Below are 19,711 nucleotides of genomic sequence, written 5' to 3'. Positions count from 1 at the left end.
TTACAGTATATTTTGCGGTTCTCCGGAGATTTTCCGTGTCTCAGGGAATTATCCGCGTGTCTCAGGGAATTATCCGTTTGTCCGATTAAACTGGTGTGTATTGAGTCAGTGATAGAACCAGTGATGCGTGAGCGACGGTTATTAATAGATCGTTGTATAATACGTTATCTGTGAGCAACGGTTATTAATAGATCGTTGTGATTATATACACTGTTTACAGTCAGATAAAAATAACCGTCTTATTACCCTTTTCAGTCGAGAAATAAAAAGCGGTGGTTTTGATATTAAAGTTACTTGCAATTTAAATATCGAATTTAGTTCAATAAAGAATAATCTATTTAAATGTGACCAATGAACAGGAAAATGCACGTGGTAACTTTGCAATACTACAAATATGTTCACCTTACAAAATTCTTCTTTATTGTCATGTTAAGATAAATCAGTTCCTGTAAAAACAGTAAAAACAGAGTCTTAATTACTGCAGATGCCGTAATCCGACATAATGTCATACTGATTTGACACTTGTCTAGTGTGAGTAACACCTGCTGTGATATGTTTGCAATACAACATGGACAAGCGGGAGGTCGTAAATCAATCTGTTGATCCGAATTTAACTTTACCTGTACAGATATTTATTTATGGAGGATATCATAGATACATTTAATAAATTGTATTGTATTCAATGGAGATAATTTAAATACACAATATAATTTATTAAGACATATTTGCAGGTATACATTGAACATGTTTTCTCCAACCAAGAAGGTTTGATATTGAATGCTTTTTTTTTTTTTTTTTTTTCTTTTTTTTTTTATCAAACTTCGATCTGATCAGTCTCGTAGATTATAAACGAGTAATTCGTTTATAGTTACACATTGTTACTCTTCTAATGTCTTTTTCTTTGTGCTATTAAAAAAAAACTCACAATTTTCCACATCAGATCGACATTTATATATATATGAATACTGGAAATCATTTTTCCGTTCGACACCACGCTCCCCACAAGAGCCCCAAGATATAATCATACCTGTCAATCACTAGCCGCAAGTTGAACATTTTGGCCAGCCTTCCTCATGCTTTCAATTATGACATCGTTGCGAATTTATTTTTTTTTAAATTGACATGTGTAAAGAATAAAGTGATGGGAAGTTTATTTTACGACCTATCAGAACTTCTTGTGATTCTAATAAGATTTTTCTTAGGCCGCATTTCTTTCTAAAAAGAATTTTGTAAACGTTGTGTCTCGTGTGTTACTGTTTTCTAAACGATACACGAGTAGAAACAAATACATCATTTGATAAATCTTAAGGTTCATGTGGACCCTATGGCTAAAATGGCCGTATTTTCACCTCAAAATTTTCTCTGAGTACAGACAAACCTGCGCATCTGGAAAAGTTTTAAGGCATAGCATGCCCTAGATAAATAGAATTCAAATGCATTGTATGATTTAGAAAATTCATAACTTAACTGGATTTTGCCGTACACTTTTTTTAGTCTCTGCAGAAGACGATAAAATTAACAAACAGTTGAGTTTACCTTGATATGGTCCACTCAGGTACACAGTTTAAATAACCAATTATTGTCAGGTATCTATTGTCCGTCTAATGTCCATGTCAATTAAAAATGCTCACTTTAATTTTTACCTGTGGGGAAGTTCTCAAACCCGGTTCCCAACTTAGTTTATTTTGGCACCTTCTGGAGAAATGAAAAAAAGTGCACGTCAAAATCCTGGTAAGTTTTTACTTTTCTAAAACATAAAACATACTTAAAATTCATTTATCTAGGGCATGCTATGCCTGAATTTTTTTACAAATGCGCAGGTTTGTCTGTACCCAGAGTAAATTTTGAGGTGAAAATACGGCCATTTTAGCCATAGGGTCCACATGAACCTTAAATGACCCTGTTTGAATTGTCAATAATGCATGCACATGTTGTTGGTAATCAGACTTTTTTACAAACGTAGAAACAAATACTTCGTTTAATCAGATTGAAGTTAGAAACAAATGCAGCGTTTGTACTAACAAACGACAAACTGCAGACGCATTTTTAGTGTTTGCATAGTTTGTCAAAGTTTATGTTAACTTTGCAAACGTATTTGTTTGAAAAAAATGATCAAAACATGTGCGAGCTTAGCCGTTTGCATCGTTTATGTTAGAAAGAAATGCATCTTTAATGAGTCTGAATCCGTAACCGTCAAAATAGCATGCTTTACAAAAAGATCAGCCAATTCAAACGTTTCTTTACACAAAGATGATTTTAAGTACGTCATACATTAATACATGTAAATTAAACATTTATTTAAGTAAATTTTTTTCGTATCTATCTTTTTCGTATCTATCAATTTGGTTACAGGGTTTATGCAAGTAAGATGTACCGTGTGGTGCGTTTTCAGATTCATTTCTCAACAACTTCCTGTGAACCGAAATATTTCGGCGGGGGTATCAACGGCGGCAAGCTTACAGTTTAACTTGCTTAAATTTTATTCAAGTCAGTTTATTGAAATAAAATTGAAAATGGAAATGGGGAATGTGTCAAAGAGATAGCAACCCGACCATAGAAAAACAGCAGCAGAAGGTCACCAACAGGTCTTCAATGTAGCGAGAAACTCCCGCACCCGAAGGCGTCCTTCAGCTGGCCCCTAATCAAATATATACTAGTTCAGTGATAATGAACGCCATACTAATTTCCAAATTGTACACAAGAGACTAAAATTAAAATTATACAAGACTAACAAAGGCCAGATGCTCCTGACTTGGGACAGGCGGAAAATGCGGCGGGGTTAAACATGTTTATGAGATCTCAACCCTCCCCCTATACCTCTAGTAGCCAAAGTAGAAAAGTAAACGCATAACTATACGCACATTTAAAATTCAGTTCTAAAGAAGTCCGAGTCTGATGTCAGAAGATTTAACCAGATAAAATAAACAAAATGACATTGTTTTTGCAGAAGATTAATCCAGACATTAACGTACTTTGGCTTCCCATTTGTTCCACTGTGTAGGATAACTTATTTACGCATTACATCATTAATAATTACCAATATTAAAATGCTGAAATGCAAGTTGTATACTTATTATTTTACTAATTTGCGTTTTGGTTCCGTTCAAATTTGCTGTTATAGCATGTATAGATTCCTTGATTTTCAGACCTTCAGTTGTTAAATACTAGTCAGTAAAGAGCTAAAGATTTTGCCTTCCAGCAGAGCCAACAATTAAGCATCAGACGTATACGTGATACATTAATCATATATATATGTAATATCAGTAATGGACTCCTAGACTTTTTCTCCTTTTATAGCCGACTATGCAGTATGGGCTGTGCTCATTGTTGAAGGCCGTACGGTGACCTACATGTATAGTTGTTAATTTCTGTGGCATATGGTCTCTTAACGAGAGTTTTCTCATTGGCAATCACACCACATCTTTTTTTTAAACGGACTCATTTAGCATTTGTTATATTCTCAACGGTTGAGAAAAACTCCATGGATGACAAGTCAACTGGGGTTTTGAGTTGAACATTTTGATTGTGTATGTTTATAAGGGTTTGAATAGGATTTATATAGAAGAAGAGAGAATATATATGGACAAAAAGTGCACAACAAAGGGCCAAAAAAGTAAATAAAATAGACACCAAGAAAACAAAGAATATAGAATAATGGGGGAAAATATGAAGACTACAGAAAAATTACCTACAACTATAAGACAATATTCAAGACCCTCGTATGTGTTCAAATACAATCTGTATACACTATAGTATATATCTTGCTATAAAGTTCCGTTCTCAATGTTATTTGCTCGAGCATGACTGTCTGATTCTATTTAATTTTTAAATTGATGTCCAGTGGCAAACATTTCTAGAGTCGTGTCATTCAGGAAGTAAATACAAGAAAAAATGAATCTGTTCATGCGCGGGTTGGTTAAAAATAGAGCTCCCTACATATATCTTGTTTAAAAAAATATTTATTTTACTCAGCTATCTTCAAGGCACTATCTTCTTCTGTTACATGAAATTGTGATACTGTGAAATTGACTGATTAGATTTTATTTTAGCCATGATTGCCAAAGTTTTAAGTAGTAGAGACCATTTCCGTGACCTGAGTTTGTTGCACTCTGTGGGTAAAATCAGTAGTTTTTTTTTTTTAGCCTACTGAGATTTTAATAACTTATTTTCGAATGATGGAACCATATCAAAATAATAAATTGAACACGGGTTTGACAGTCAGTAAACTGTCACACAAGAAATAGATTGAATGTTGCATGTACACTAGTCCAATTTGTAATGTTGCATGTACACTAGTCCAATTTGTAATGTTGTCTTTACGTCCTTCCACATTCTTTTTTTTTCAAAATCCGGGATCCGCTTTCGAATATATTATTATGGGAGTCTGTCAATGGAGCTAGAGATACATTTAACGACCTTGACTGGCTACACAACCCTTGCACGGTAGATAAATACATCATACACAGATACACTGGCTGGTTAAAGGGACAATAAACCAGAAGTGTAAATTGCCCCAGGTATTTTAAGTATATTGTGTGTAATGTGTCAACAGCCACGTGTTAGTGAATTCACAGTCGCTTGAATTTTAGTGATATATGTATGAAAAGAAATTTAAAAAAATATATTATACATATAACAGTATTTAAAAAAAAAAAAAAATTCATACATATAACACTAAAATTCAAGCGACTGTGGTGAATTCAAAGATAATCAAAATGATCTAATTCACGTGGTAATCTACCATACAGCTACGCATCATCGCACATCGCAAACAACTAGCTTTGCATTGTAAGATATTTAATTATACCCCCGCTTTGAAAAAAGGGGGGTATACTGTTTTACCTCTGTCCGTCAGTCCGTCAGTCCATCCGTCCGTCCGTCAGTCAGTCCGTCCGTCCCATGAATATTTTTCGTCACATTTTTTGTCAGGAACTACACTACCAGGATTTCTGAAATTTGGTTTCAGGCTTGATATAAGTCAGGTACACTTGGAACTTGATGCGTTTTCAGATTCATCACTCAACAACTTCCTGTTTACCGAACACTTGTTTGATTTTACACATGATAGCCAAGTTTAAAATTTTCGTCACATTTTTCTCAGGAACTACAATACAAGGATTTCTGAAATTTGGTTTAATGGTTAATATAAGTCAGCTATACCGTGGTAACCAAGGTCTGTCGTTTTTAACTGTTTATATGGGAATTGGTGAAGGTCTGTCGTTTTTAACTGTTTATATGGGAATTGGTGAAAAAGTCATAGTTCAAAGTCATAAATGAGCGTAAATAAGTGTTCCGTGAAAATTCAGGGCCGTAACTACATTGAGGCAAATGAGGCAAATGCCTCATGTTAGAAATTTCAAAAAAAAAAACTTAAACAAAAGATTGTCTTAATATCAAATTAATTTCATAGAAAGTGTCTAGCAAGAAGCAAGTTCTCTTCACTCTCTGGTGTCTGCCCCTGCATGTTTTTCGTGATCCATGTTTCTATTTTACTTTTAGTTTTCAGAGTTGATAGTCTATTGTTTGTACTTCTATGTGACTGTCCCGGGTTTGTCATTTGTTCATTTATTGTCCTACTTTATGACTATAGCTGAGTGTTGATTTTCATTTGTAAACGTGTGGTTTTGCAATGTTTCATGCCCACCGATGTCCAGATATTGTGCGAGAAAATATTTTAAGAAGATACGATGCTACAAGACACAGAAAAAAATTGTCGTTTCTGCATGGAGAATTGAACTTGATATCAAAGAGTACAAAACTGTTTTTTTTTAGGGTAGATAAAACTAGAAAGCTGACATGGTTTAAATTAAAGTAAGGTCACCAATTTCCCGGATTCAAATAATTTGGTAAAAAAAAAATAGTGTATTGCCATATGACCTAGCTTTTCTATTGAAGGGTTTAACTTGCATTAAGTCATGTTCAGACCCTCTAACAGAAAATAAAGGAATATGGAGTAAATGTGCACGAAACATAATCGCACAGAGACAATGCATAGAAAAAATTCTAAAAGACAATGGTCAAAGTTGCTGGAGGGTCTTCAACAATAAAAGAATCAATAATACCGTAAAACAGGGCCAAGATGGTCGGCCCTATTGTCGACTGAAGCAGTACTAGTACTTAAAGTACAATCTGTCACTTTATTTAAATCTAGTCATAAAAAAATAACTATAGTCCAAGCACAATACAATTAAGACAAGAACAGACAAGACAGGTCCTGTATTAATGATTATGAGAATTACGATTTTTGCTTTATCCTACATATCGGTCTTTTAATGTTTTCCATAAAACCTAAAAGTCTTAAATCACAATGAATCTATGTTCTTGCTTTGAGACCGGATTATTGTCGAAAAATAGCAAACAATTAATTGCGTTTTAATGTCGGAAAGAGTCCGGGAAACTTTCAGAATGCACGATTTTTCGTAATTTTTCTCAGAGCTTCTGGGGGCCTTGAGCGGCCCCCAAACCCCTCGTCAATTTTTTTTTTTTATATATATAATTTTTAAATATATTTTGCCTCACTATTAGATGAGGCTAGTTACGGCCCTGAAATTGTTTTCGAAAATCTAATTTGTTCATAATTCTTTTATGTAATAAACTTATTTAAATAAATTTGTACCTTCCCTTGTCTGATCACCACCATGGCTAAAGGTATTACTCCCAAATGTATTGTGAGGTGACACGTTCAGGTATTCAAGCGATTTCCTGTCGGACTTGCAAGTTCATGCATCGCTTCACTTCTAAGGGTATTGATCAGTGTATACGACCGATAACTTGTAACTTACCATTTTGAACTATCAGGTGTATAGTATAAATCTCTGTCTTGGGTGTCCGATATACTAGTCATTACTAAACGCATAAGCTTGTTTATAAATTACATTTCTGTTGTGAAGAATATTATTTATAAAAATCTAAATAATTCCAAAAAAAAAAGATTTGATAAAATAAAAATCTGTTTTCACATTTTTTCCAAGGGTAAATTTGGGGAAATGTATTGTAAGTACTCGTTCTCAAAAGTGAAGGACAGTTTGAAACATACAAGAAATATTGATTTAACAAACAATACGCAGTTATCGACCATTCTTTTATACGCCTTGATAGAAAGTTACGGAACTATAGATAGTTGCAATTCAAAATTATATACATTTTTACATTGAACATAAGAAAGACACATACATTTTGTTTATTTGGGTTAAAAGTTTTGTAAATGAACTAGTCCTCGTATGACAACAGTATGTTATCATGGGATGTCGATGGACGAAGAAGAAGAAGAGAACTTATTTGAATTAAATACAGGTCGATATTTAACTTGCTTTGGGTTCATCGAAGTTATGGACATAGTAAAATCACAGATTTCTATTTCAACAATATTGTTCTCGAACAAAGGAAGGAGTTGTCATTACAATTGTTGGCTATAATGTATAATGATGTGAACATGGTTCCTGTTCCGACATGCATGTTATATATGCCACTGGACAAACACTAATTATCCCCAAGGGATGTGAATATTTTGCTGGAAAACTATTGAGTTTCAAAGTTTCAAATTAATTTCGGGATTTATTTTCCTTCTTGGTATTCAATATTCAATAACAGAAAAAAAGAATAAACTGCTTGTCCGCTAAATAGGGATATTCTTGTTATAGTTATATTAAAAAATAGGGATATATGACATTAAATTGGTTCTGTCTTTTTTTTAAAACATCGTTAAAAAGATGTGTGTCTAAGGTGAACGACACAAGAACTCTGTAATACTAGTACGAGAGCATATAAACATTCCTTCTCAATAATATGGTTGTATTGGAAATCTTTTCATACAGATTGACAACTCATGGTCCGATATGCATGTAATATTTGCCACATGACGCCCATAGTTCTTTCTACCCTCATCATCTTATTCTTTGATATTGCTGTAAACATCGATGGTTCACACCCAAACAAAATGGGAGTAATGTACCTTCTGATAGCTTCTCCGTGTTATACACTTGTGAAACTTAATATATAGACGAAATTTCGGTATTGAAATGAATCTACATCTCACAAACAGGATTTTTAAATAACGATTTTGAGCAATCGTTGTAGGTTCATGAATATTCATATGGTGCTTTTCTTTAGCGCCAATTGGAAAAAACGTATCTTTAAATAAAGTTTTCATTATTAAACATATTCCTCAGAAATCAGTTATCATAAAACCATACGAGTTATGATAAACCTTGAGAGTTCTAAGCACTGTACATGTACTATAGTAAAGTTGTAAGTCTGTTCTGTCACAAAACTTGTAAGCGATGGTCCATGCAGTTATATTCATGTCTGGAAATGTCCTTGGCTGTTTATCCAAAAGATATAGTCTGTTTTTTTTCTGTTTCCCATCGTTTTTTGAGAAATTCATTTAATCGTTAACTGGGTAAAGACCAGTGGCAAATATCTCTCTGTTCGTTCTGTCGATTTGGGAAGATATTTTCTAATTCATTTGAAAATATCTATATGTGTTTGCAATGTTCAATGCTTAGACTTTGAAAAGGCGCTAATAAAGCTAACTAAATATTATTTTGATAAAAGAGGTAATACAACAAATTTAATTTTTCAAACAAATAATTCTGTAAACATCGCGTGTGAGGGTTTACTCGGAGTTAAAAGAAAAGACAACAGGGCAAATCTGATGAAAAAAAAATCCCGAAAATTCGTAGTAACAGGAAATTAAACAGTAATTAAAACCCCCTCCTCAAACAAATGTACCTCATGACCTGTATTATGCTGAGGTACAATTTATTTGGTGAAAAAAATATAGAATGCTGGAAGTGTTTCGATGTGCTATTGGAAAATCCTTTGAAAAAAATGGGTAGGGTTCACCAGGCCACGGCTTAGATAGCACTTCACAGAAAATATAGTTACAATTGAGCCACAGAATGTTGAATAACCTTCCAACCCTGGCATTCTAATACGTTAGGCCAACTGTTAGTGTCATACATGCAAAACTACAGACCTATCTACGGAGTGCTACCATACTCACATGCTCCCGATACTAGTATGTTGAAGAAGTAATGAAATTAATAGAACCAGAGCCGGATTTAGTGGGGAATGGCGTTGATGAGAGTTTTTAATAGTCTTGATTTGATTGATTGATATACATGGAAGTTTTTAACGACACTGACTCAATGACTGGCTATACAACACATAGAAGCTTTTGACGACATTGACTGCCTAAACAGCCCTTTGAGTTTCTCAGTCGGCTATAAAGGGGGAATGACACGGTGTCCGCCCCCTTTTGTTGAAAAATAAATATTGATTATATAGGGAATCACTTGAGAATGACTGGAGCTGGTCCTCTCATGACAATATCAGTTAGTCTCCCCTCTCCTTATATATAAAAAAAATCTGGATCTGCCACTGAAAACAAGTTGAATAAATTAAAAAAAGAATGTGTCACTAGTATACACGGATGCCCAATCCGCACTATCATTTTCTATGTTTAACAGACCAAGGACTTTCTTTAATTAGTATAGATAGTCCCTGAGTGGACTGAGGAAATGAGGTAATTCTAATTTGGCATTAAATTTAGAAAGATCATATCATTGTGAACATGTGTACTAAGTTTAAAATTGATTGGATATCAACTTCATCAAACACTACCTCGACCAAAAACTTCAACCTGAAGCGGGACAGACGGACGAACGAACAAACGAACAGACAGACCAGAAACAATGCTGAGAATGGAACATCCAAAGTATATATTTTTAATCTTTATTGCAAAATTACACCCATAAGGGTCAAGCAATATAAACAAACATTGTAATATAAGGTAATCTTATACACTCCCACTCCTGAAACACAAACAAAATTAAAAGTCATCTGATTGCAATCTTATAACTGTTAATACTGATGAAGTCGCTTTATCATTGATTTATAAGATACAAGTTGTGACCTTCGAAATTGTTTTATATTATTTTATTTGTATATTTTCCTATAGAATTTTAAGGTACCTCCGTTGTCCTTAAAAAAATCCCTTCCATAATATCCAAAACTTCATTGTTGATTTGAAAAAAAAATGATTTTAGATTTTCGATTATCAATTGAAATGAACCAACTAGAGCCTCAACTTTCAAGCGCACAATCATTACACATCACTTTAACCCTGAGTTGACATTCCACAATCGGTCAGTAACATCACCTGTGTTTATAGTTACAGGGTATTTCCCGCCGTTGGACAATCCCGTGCAGTCGACACAATTGATTTTTAACATTCTCTATTATGAGCGAGGTCAAGTTTTAGATCAAGTTAATTACATATATTTTTAACGTTAATTATTAAAAAAAAACGTATCATCATTTCTTTTCTTTTCTTTTTTTTTGCTAGTATAGTAAATAAATCTCAATCCCGGGATGTAGATACACTTAACATTAGACCTGGAAGTGCCTTCTTATAAATGGAGAAACTGTCTTTCACATTAAAATTTAAAAGAATATTATCGCTCAGGCATATTTTAAATTTTGTAATAAGATGATTGATTGTTGGTTGTTTAACTTCCAGTGGCAAATATTCCATAAATGTCAGGACGAACTTAGTTTTAAGATCGAACTCTCAAAAGATAATTGAAAAACAGTAATGATGACAGAAGAACTTTGATACGTGTGAAATAACCATCCAACCTTTTAAATATAACTTATTTATATTTCAAAAAGTAACAGATTAGTTTACAAGACGTGCATTGACGTACTTTCATATCTTTAAAATGGAACTTCTTTGTCTAAAAGACAACCCACGAGTTGTCGAAATCCAGTTGCATGCATACTATATACATACATATGCATATTATGCATCGACGATCGTTGTATTACGTAACATACTGCTATACCAATTGACCCCTGATATCAACTAAGGTTAGAACTTCCTCCAGGCCGTTCATTTTATTTTTGTTCCAATAAACGGTTCTTGAATCAATTATAATTTCTGAAGTATTTACGATGAAAGCATTATTCTCAAATCGTCTTACACAATGATAAAATTGTATTTATACCACAATTGAAAAGTAATTTAATAAAACAAATGACAGATGAACTGATTAATTATAAAGATGAATGTATGTCCATATGCTCATATATATATATACACATTCGGACTAAAATTCGTAACTTGTTATTATCTCATCGTAGCATATTGTTAATTTTGCTAATATATGCCTTCAACCCCAAGAGGTATAAATGTGCATTTCATTCTGAAAGATTAATAGATCAGCAGGTGATCAAGACCGTTTTAAAAATTCCTATTTGCCAATGAAGTTTAAATGATCTGCGTCCTCAGAAATACACATGTATTTTTCCATCATAAAAGTAAACCTTAACCCCGAGAAATATATAATCTGTTTCTCTCTAAATTTACAGAAACAATAAATTTTTGAAAATTCCTTATATCTCAATCGATTAATGATACTAGTAGTTCTGTAAACTTCTACATATATCACAATCTGTACCTCAATACAACCGTCCCTCACACTTAACGGATTATACAACGATCAATTAATGATTGAACGTCGCTCACGCATAACGGATTATACAACCGACCTTTTAATAACCGTCGCTCACGCATCACTGGTTCTATCAATGACTCAATACACACCTGTTTTATCGGACAAACGGATAATTCCCTGAGACACGGAAAATCTCCGGAGAACCGCAAAATATTCTGTAAAACGGAATATTTACGATGAACCTCTATTTATTATCCGTTCCGCGCAGATTGGCCAAAAAACACCGATTTTTTTACAAAAATCACGGTGATTTTCCAAATAGGTCTGCCAGTGATAGGTTTCTGACACAGAATGAATGTGGTCTAATGAACTTAAAAAAAAAAAGATTGCCTTTGAGCAATTCACTATGCTGTTGAACATGTTGAATATAAATCCTCTCAAACAAATGTTTGAAGAAATTTTCTTTTTATTTATGAAATCTGAAATGAAAAAATTTGACCCCACCCCATTTTTTCTTCACATCCCCCTTTCCCTTATTTCAAAACTGATCTGAATTCAAATTTCTAATGAAGTTTGCAACAATAACTACTCATTTAAATACATCATAATATATTAAAATGTAAAAAAAAGTGCTTGTTATCACAGACAATGACTGAATGGTAAAGATTGTTTTAATCTATCAGTTGGTAGTAAAAGTGAATATACAACTGTACATTGTATATTGTATTTATAAAACAATGATTTGAGATGATTCAACTACTATTCTGGACAAAGAAAGATAACTCCAATTGAAATTGCACAATAGTGTGCAATTAGATATTTCTTGCTATTGTGCAATACTGTGCAATTGAAAATATTTGCTATTGCACAATGCTGTGCAATTGAAGATTTCTTGCTATTGCACAATACTGTGCAATTGAAAATTTCTTGCTATTGCTGAATTTATAACTGTGCAATTGAAAATTTCTTGCTTTTGCACAATACTTAATATAATAATTTTGGATCCTGATTTGGACCAACTTGAAAACTGGGCCCTATTCAAAAATCTAAGTACATGTTTAGATTCAGCATATCAAAGAGGCCCAAGAATTAATTTTTTGTTAAAATCAAACTTAGTTTAATTTTGGACCATTTGGACTGTAATTTAGACCAGTTTTAAAACGGGACAAAAAATTAAGAATCTACATACACAGTTAGATTTGGCATATCAAAGAACCCCAATTATTCAACTTTTAATGAAATCAAACAAAGTTTAATTTTGAACCCCGATTTGGGCCAACTTGAAAACTGGGCCAATAATAAAAAATCTAAGTACATTTTTAGATTCAGCATATCAAAGAACCCCAAGGATTAAATTTTTGCTAAAATCAAACTAAGTTTAATTTTGGACCCTTTGGACCTTTATGTAGACCAATTTGAAAACGGGACCAAAAATTAAGAATCTACATACACAGTTAGATTGGGCATATCGTAGAAACCCCAATTATTCAATTTTTGATGAAATCAAACAAAATTTAATGTTGGACCCTTTGGGCCCTTTATTCCTAAACTGTTGGGACCAAAACTCCCAAAATCAATACCAACCTTCCTTTTATGGTCATAAACCTTATGTTTAAATTTCATAGATTTCTATTTATAAATACTAAAGTTATGGTGCGAAAACCAAGAAAAATGCTTATTTGGGTCCCTTTTTGGCCCCTAATTCATAAACTGTTGGAACCAAACCTCCCAAAATCAATCCCAACCTTTCTTTTGTGGTCATAAACCTTGTGTCAACATTTCATAGATTTCAATTCACTTTTACTAAAGTTAGAGTGCGAAAACTAAAAGTATTCGGACGACACGACGACGCCAACGTGATAGCAATATACGACGATTTTTTTTTCAAATTTTGCGGTCTTATAAAAACTGAACTGTTTAAAAAATCTTTTGCTTATTCTGGATCAGTTTTATGGAACGGACTACCTTATGAAATGCGTAAAGTGCAAAACACTTATTCTTTTAAACAAATTATAAAACGATACTTGAGACAGTCCCAATATTCAGTCTGAAATGATTGCAACTATTACTCTTAGAATGTATGATTTTAATGATTTGTATATACAATGGGCCATTCCAGTTAATTTCTGACAGGTGGGGATGGATGGGGATATTTTTTTTCATACCTATCAGAAAAAAACATCATGAAAAACTACCTATCAGATCTATAAATTTAGACCTATCAGATGTAGAGTTTCTGTTCATATTGGGTGGATGGGCTTTCATGGGAAAAAATGACCTATCAGAATTTTTACTGCAAGGATTGTACCCATCAGAATTTTAAATACAATACCAGATAATGCATAATAAGAAACTGTCTTCATTCCAAAGCACCCCTAAGATCTGATATAGGTATTTTTTGTAACCCCTAAGATGCAATTATTTTTAATTATTTACTGCTGCAAGACCCTCAGAAAGGACCATCCATCCCCCTTTAGCAGATATTAACTGGAATGGCCCAATGTATATACCAGGTCTATTTACTACATGTGATATGTAACTGTTTTATATCTTTTAATCATGGTACATGTACATTGAACTATTATGTCTTTAAAATTGTGTTTATATGTTGTATGTTTGCTTTTTTCTCTTATTATTATCATTTTGTTTTTACTTGTATTGCATACATTGTACATGTATATGAGGGTCTCAGGGAAGATTAGTGATTGTAACTAACTGTGTTTACCCTCTTTAAAGAAAGAATTTATTATTATTATCATTATTGTCTGGAAACTATAAAAATGCTAGTTTTTTGCCCCTTATTCCTGAACCTTTTGGGTCTTTCCCAGCCTTCCCTTTATGATATGGAACCTTGTGGTACAATTTCAGAAAGATCCATACAATTACACACAAGTTATTGTCCATAAACTACAAAAAATGCTGGTTTTATGCCCCTAATTCCTACACTGTTGGTACCAGTACAAAAATCAATCCCAACATTCCTTTAATTTGTGGTATTGAATCTTCTGGTTAAAATTTTTAAGAGATCTTTTCACTTAAACTAAAGTTATTGTCCAAAAACTAAAACACTGACGACATCATATCATGGTGCATATAGCAATGTATAGCATTATACGATGCAAATTTTTTTTTTTTAGGGGTTGTGTAAAAACTGCAAAATTTCCTTAAAATAACCATTTTAGTGGCAGCAACCCAACAAAGAGTTGTTCCCTTTGATTAAGAGCTGATAGATCTTGACCTGTTGAACATTTTTACCCCTTGTCAGATTTGCTCTATAAATGCCTTTTTTTTCTTTTTTTTTTAGCCAAAAACTGCATTTGACCCCTATTTTCTATTTTTTAGTCATGGTGGCCATGTTTTTCAATGGATCAAAATTTTGGATACAATTTATAAACTACATGTAGATACCCTAAGGAACATTCACTTTAAGTTTAGAGGTACATGTATTTGGCCCAGTAGTTTCAGAGAAGAGGGTACAAGTCAAATCGGCACCTGGTCAAATAGGCACCTGGTTAAATCGGCATCTGGTCAAATCGCTGAAATCGGCACCTATTTAAAGTCAATTCAGCATCCAATATTATTTGATATAATATATGGGACTGGGACTATTATCATGATTATGCTAAGTTAGTAATTTAAGTATACTAGCATAATAGTTCCAGATATATATAAATGATTCTAAAAATGTATAAATCTGATCATGATCTTTTGGGGGTTGGATTTTATCATGCATTACATGTTAAAAAGCATCACGCAGTAAAACTACAAAAGTTTATAATCATTAAAAGTTTTCTCAACATTAGGTGACTGATGTATGGATGTTTTGATAAGTTTTCTAAAAGATTCAATTAATTAATAACTTTAATCAAGTACATTGTGAAAACACAATGAAACACCGGCTTTTGTTATATTTTCACAACTATATGATACAATCTAATAGTGAAAATTAATACAAAAACATTATTAGACCACAAAAAGACTTTTTATGGATACATGTGGTATCAGGAGAAAATTATAATTAGAATTTAAACCATTACGTATCCTCATTTCTATTGTGAGGACAAGGATAATAGCATGAAATGTTAGGTTCTATATAAATTTGATTAAAGATTGAACTAGAACATTTTTAAAGATAAACTTGTATCACTTGGTTTAAGAAAATGTGTGTCAAAAACTTATAACTTGTACAGAAAGTTACATCTTGTACACAACATATATATTAAACAAATTTTACATGGGTGCTGAATTGACTACATCAAGTGCCAATTTAACCAGGTGCCAATTTGACTAGGTGCCGTTTCACTATACTACATGTAGGTGCCGATTTGACCAAGTGCCGATTTAACCAGGTGCCGATTTGACAAGATTTCAGAGAAGAGATACTGGAAATAGTTTACAATGACAACAGACTTGTAATGTACAACAGGGGACGGCAAGTATTGTCTTAAAGCTCTAACATGTCTAATGGTGCTCTAATAGCCCTTTGCATTTTGAATTAAACCCCACTTCATTGAAATACAAATTGCTTAAAAAAAAAGATTAAAATAATTACAAGAACGATTCTATTTGTTTAACACATGTAACACCATGATTCATGAACTGTCACTAACATGACTAACATTGCTGATACTACGAAATCAGGTTTTGGTAATGCACTATATCACCGGCCTCAAGGAGACTGCTACTGGGGACTCCACTGTATTATGTTTACCTACCCTCTCAGTTCTGCCAACTTTTCATGAAGCAAATGTGTTAGATTTGGTCATTTTGAAAAGAGAAAAAACAATATCATGAATATCTTGCCCTCAGATTAGTAGTCCAAATAATTATGACGTCTTGAAAGGCTATTATAATTTTTTTCTTTGACGCCTTACGTCGAAGTAAGGCGTCAAAGAAAAAATTATAATAGCCTTTCAAGACGTCATAATTATTTGGACTATCAGATTAGACACAAATCTTTACTTAAACATGTTAAAGTTGCTATATGAAGACAAATACCATTCCACATGGTGATGAATATCTCATTATTTACCTTTTTGAACCAAAAAAACACTGACAAAAGACTGAATGGCAAACTGCAATATCTCATCGTTGATGAATTCAAGTTTATTTTCTTCATTTTTATATTTTCTTTCCAAACTCTCGAATGCCTTATGATATAATGCACTGAATTTTAAAGAACTGGTAAAAACATTTCCATTTTCTAGCTCCATTTTAGTTACCGATGATGGGTCCCTTACACACCCGTCAACATCTTCTAAATATTGTACAATGTCTACATTAGCATTCGAAAATTTGTTTCCAAGTACATATCCTCTTATGCGATATGGAACAAAATCAATGTCATTGGATTTAGCTTGTTCTAAAGCTTCTTCGATATATCCACGGCAAGCTAAAAAACTAGAATTGCGATATGTGGATTTTTTTATCCAATTGAGTTTGATATAGGATAATAGACGTGATGTAGAACCTTTCAACAGGGACGCCATGTTCTGAATCCGGGTCCGTTCGCCCTGATTCATGTTCGCCCTAGTACCTGTTCGCCCTGATACCTGTTCGCCCAGGGTCCATTCGCCCTGATTATTATTTTTTTCTAAATAATTGTTGTCTAGTCGCATTATTTTAAATGTTTGAACAAATTATGTTAAAGTTTGTTGAAAAATTGACAGAATATTTATATTACCGCAATTAATTTATCATTTTCCCTTTGATTTGCAGAGTAGAATACTGGAATACAATGTATTTATCCAGAGACATATATACACATATATGTCTCTGATTTATCTTTATTGGTATTTGTTAACAAAATGATTGTAATCAGTCAATCACGAATCACCGAAAGTATGCAGTATAAATAAATGAACTTGTAAATCCGTTCCATAGTTCGTACATCATTAGTTTTATTAATTTCAAGCTGAATATTTTATCAAAATAAAACGTTTGTGTTTATCATTAATCCATCAAAAGACAAGTTTCACAATAATCAGTTATCCGAATTATTTTGTAATTGAACAATTAATGATCAAAAACAAGCCATAAACTTTTTTAATATTTCAATGTTTCCATAAATTTCAAGAATATACATGACATATATACCATAGAAATATAAGTTTATTCAACTTCAATGCCCTGAATATTAATATTTTTATAGTAGGGCGAACGGACTCTGGGCGAACGAACTCGGAGCGAACGGACGTAGGGCGAACATGCATGCGCGTAGCTACGTTTACGTCAAAACGCCCAGGCGTACACTTGAATTTGGTAAAAAAAATTGTTTTCATCTCAATAAAAATAAAAGAATTGATTAACAGTACATCAAACTTCTAAGTCTTTCTTCAATGGCTTGTAATTGCAAATAACAGTGACGTAAATTAGTATTAAATATTTGTTTATTTTCTGTCAAAGTCTAAATCTGCCGTTAATTTTATAGTACTCACTTTCCTTCTTTTTTGTTTGTTTAGAAATTCATTATAAGCTAAGATATGTGGTTTGAAATTTTTGTCGCGAAAGCGAGACATTTCGATCCTAAATTTCATCGGCGGTCCCAATATAATTTATAAATATACACTCTACATTTAATTTAATTAATGTGGTCAAATTTTTTAAGATATCACTAACTTTGTCAAACATTCGTATAATTTTACGGTAGCTGGACAAAAACTGTTAATGGTCAAACAAGTATCCAGAGCACAGTGACGAAATTATATATGATGAGTTTTTCCGTATTTTATGTTTTTTTTCAGTTTTATACCGACAAGCGGACTGATCTTTGCGCAATTTAATTCAGATCATCTGCCCACTGTTTAATAACATATGCACGGAGTGGCAAGCTTTCAAATACTTTCTTTCATTGAAATAGATACGACTTCGACTGAGAGGATATGGTATATATTGTTCATATATCACATGTATTAACAACACTATGTACACAAATAAAAATTAAAATTTGAAGACAAAACCAGTAAAACATATTAAACAAAACTATCTGTCAGAGTGATATATGATGGTCTGGATTGGGAGAAAACGGGGAGTTTGGGGGTGGGTTGTCATATTTTTTTTTTATGTTCTGTCATTCTTTTGGTCATTCTTATCTCTTCGGCGAGAAATATGCTTATTCGTAAAGTTAGGTGTCCCTTTTAATTTGCCACTGCACTATGCAAATGAAATCATTTATCAATTTTGATTAAGATCTGATTGAAACCAACCACAAAACAATATAAATATTTCTATCTATCTGTGATAATTGGATATAAGGGATACAATATCAGTAAATCAGCTGACATAGGGTGACATGTTGTTTTTTACGATTCTTTTTTTCTTATTTTTTTTATTCCACACCTTCTTTCGAGGGCTTAGTTCTTGGAATTATTTAAATGAACCAGTTTTGATGAAACTATAACATAATGTTAACCACCATGTGTAGTTGTGCACCTGACTTTGGAATTACAAAATATCTGTCATTGCCATGGAACGTGACAGCCAAAATATGAAAGATAGAAATATATTCCAAATTATCTGAAACTTCTTTCAAATCTTTGATATTAAGAGACCCATGTACACTTTAACATGATACATTTTTATTTCAGATGGGGCAGGGAAATTTTCATGCAAGATTCCAGACAGAACATAAGAGTTAAATTAATTCTACAGACATTAAATGTTATATAATGGTATATTATTTTGGGGAGCACAATAAGCAGCGAAAATAGCGACCTTTGCCATGAAAAAAAAAAAATATTAAAAAAATCAAGGTTTGTCACGCTTGTTTCGAGCAACATTGATGTGACTTTTGTAAGACGAAACATGCGTCTGGCGCAAGTACACAATTTCAAACCTGGTACCTGGTTAATTTACATGATAAGTTTATAAACCTCCATATTTTGTCATGAAATTGTGCAAAAATTGATATTCCAGTCCAAGAAAAAATAACTAATGAAAATATTTGATTCTCGATAACTTTTAAACTTCTGGATTCTTCTCCCACGCTAATCCACTACCAGCAGGTTATTTGGCCTGGACCCGCTTGTGCATTCAGGCCCCTCACCGAGGTTCGGGCGTACACGTAAAATTGACCTAGCTACGCCACTGACATGTTATTAGGGCGAACGGTCCCGATACCCCATGTTCTTACTTGGAACACCTCGTATCTTTTGCAGCTGACTAAAGTTCTCGTCAATTTATTTCCCTAAGAAACAATTTCCCCGGGAAACAATGTAATTTTTAAAACCACCGGTAGCCGATGGAAAACCATA

The 19,711-nt window shown here is 33.0% G+C and overlaps 1 protein-coding gene across 1 annotated transcript in view; it reads right to left on the bottom strand.

Moving 5' to 3' along the window:
* The window catches only part of LOC139503612 (uncharacterized), a 28,802-nt gene extending 11,824 nt beyond the window's left edge, over positions 1-16,978 (bottom strand). Inside the window, exon 1 of the mRNA XM_071293421.1 lies at positions 16,492-16,978. Coding sequence (XP_071149522.1) covers positions 16,492-16,948 — 457 coding nt within the window. The 5' untranslated portion in view covers positions 16,949-16,978. The remainder of the gene's footprint in view (positions 1-16,491) is intronic.
* Positions 16,979-19,711: the final 2,733 nt, after the last annotated feature.

This window comes from Mytilus edulis, chromosome 14 (assembly GCF_963676685.1).
Source record: "Mytilus edulis chromosome 14, xbMytEdul2.2, whole genome shotgun sequence".
NCBI lineage: Eukaryota > Metazoa > Mollusca > Bivalvia > Mytilida > Mytilidae > Mytilus > Mytilus edulis.
Note: the sequence above shows the minus strand (reverse complement) of the source record. Positions and strands in the feature narration are given on the sequence as shown.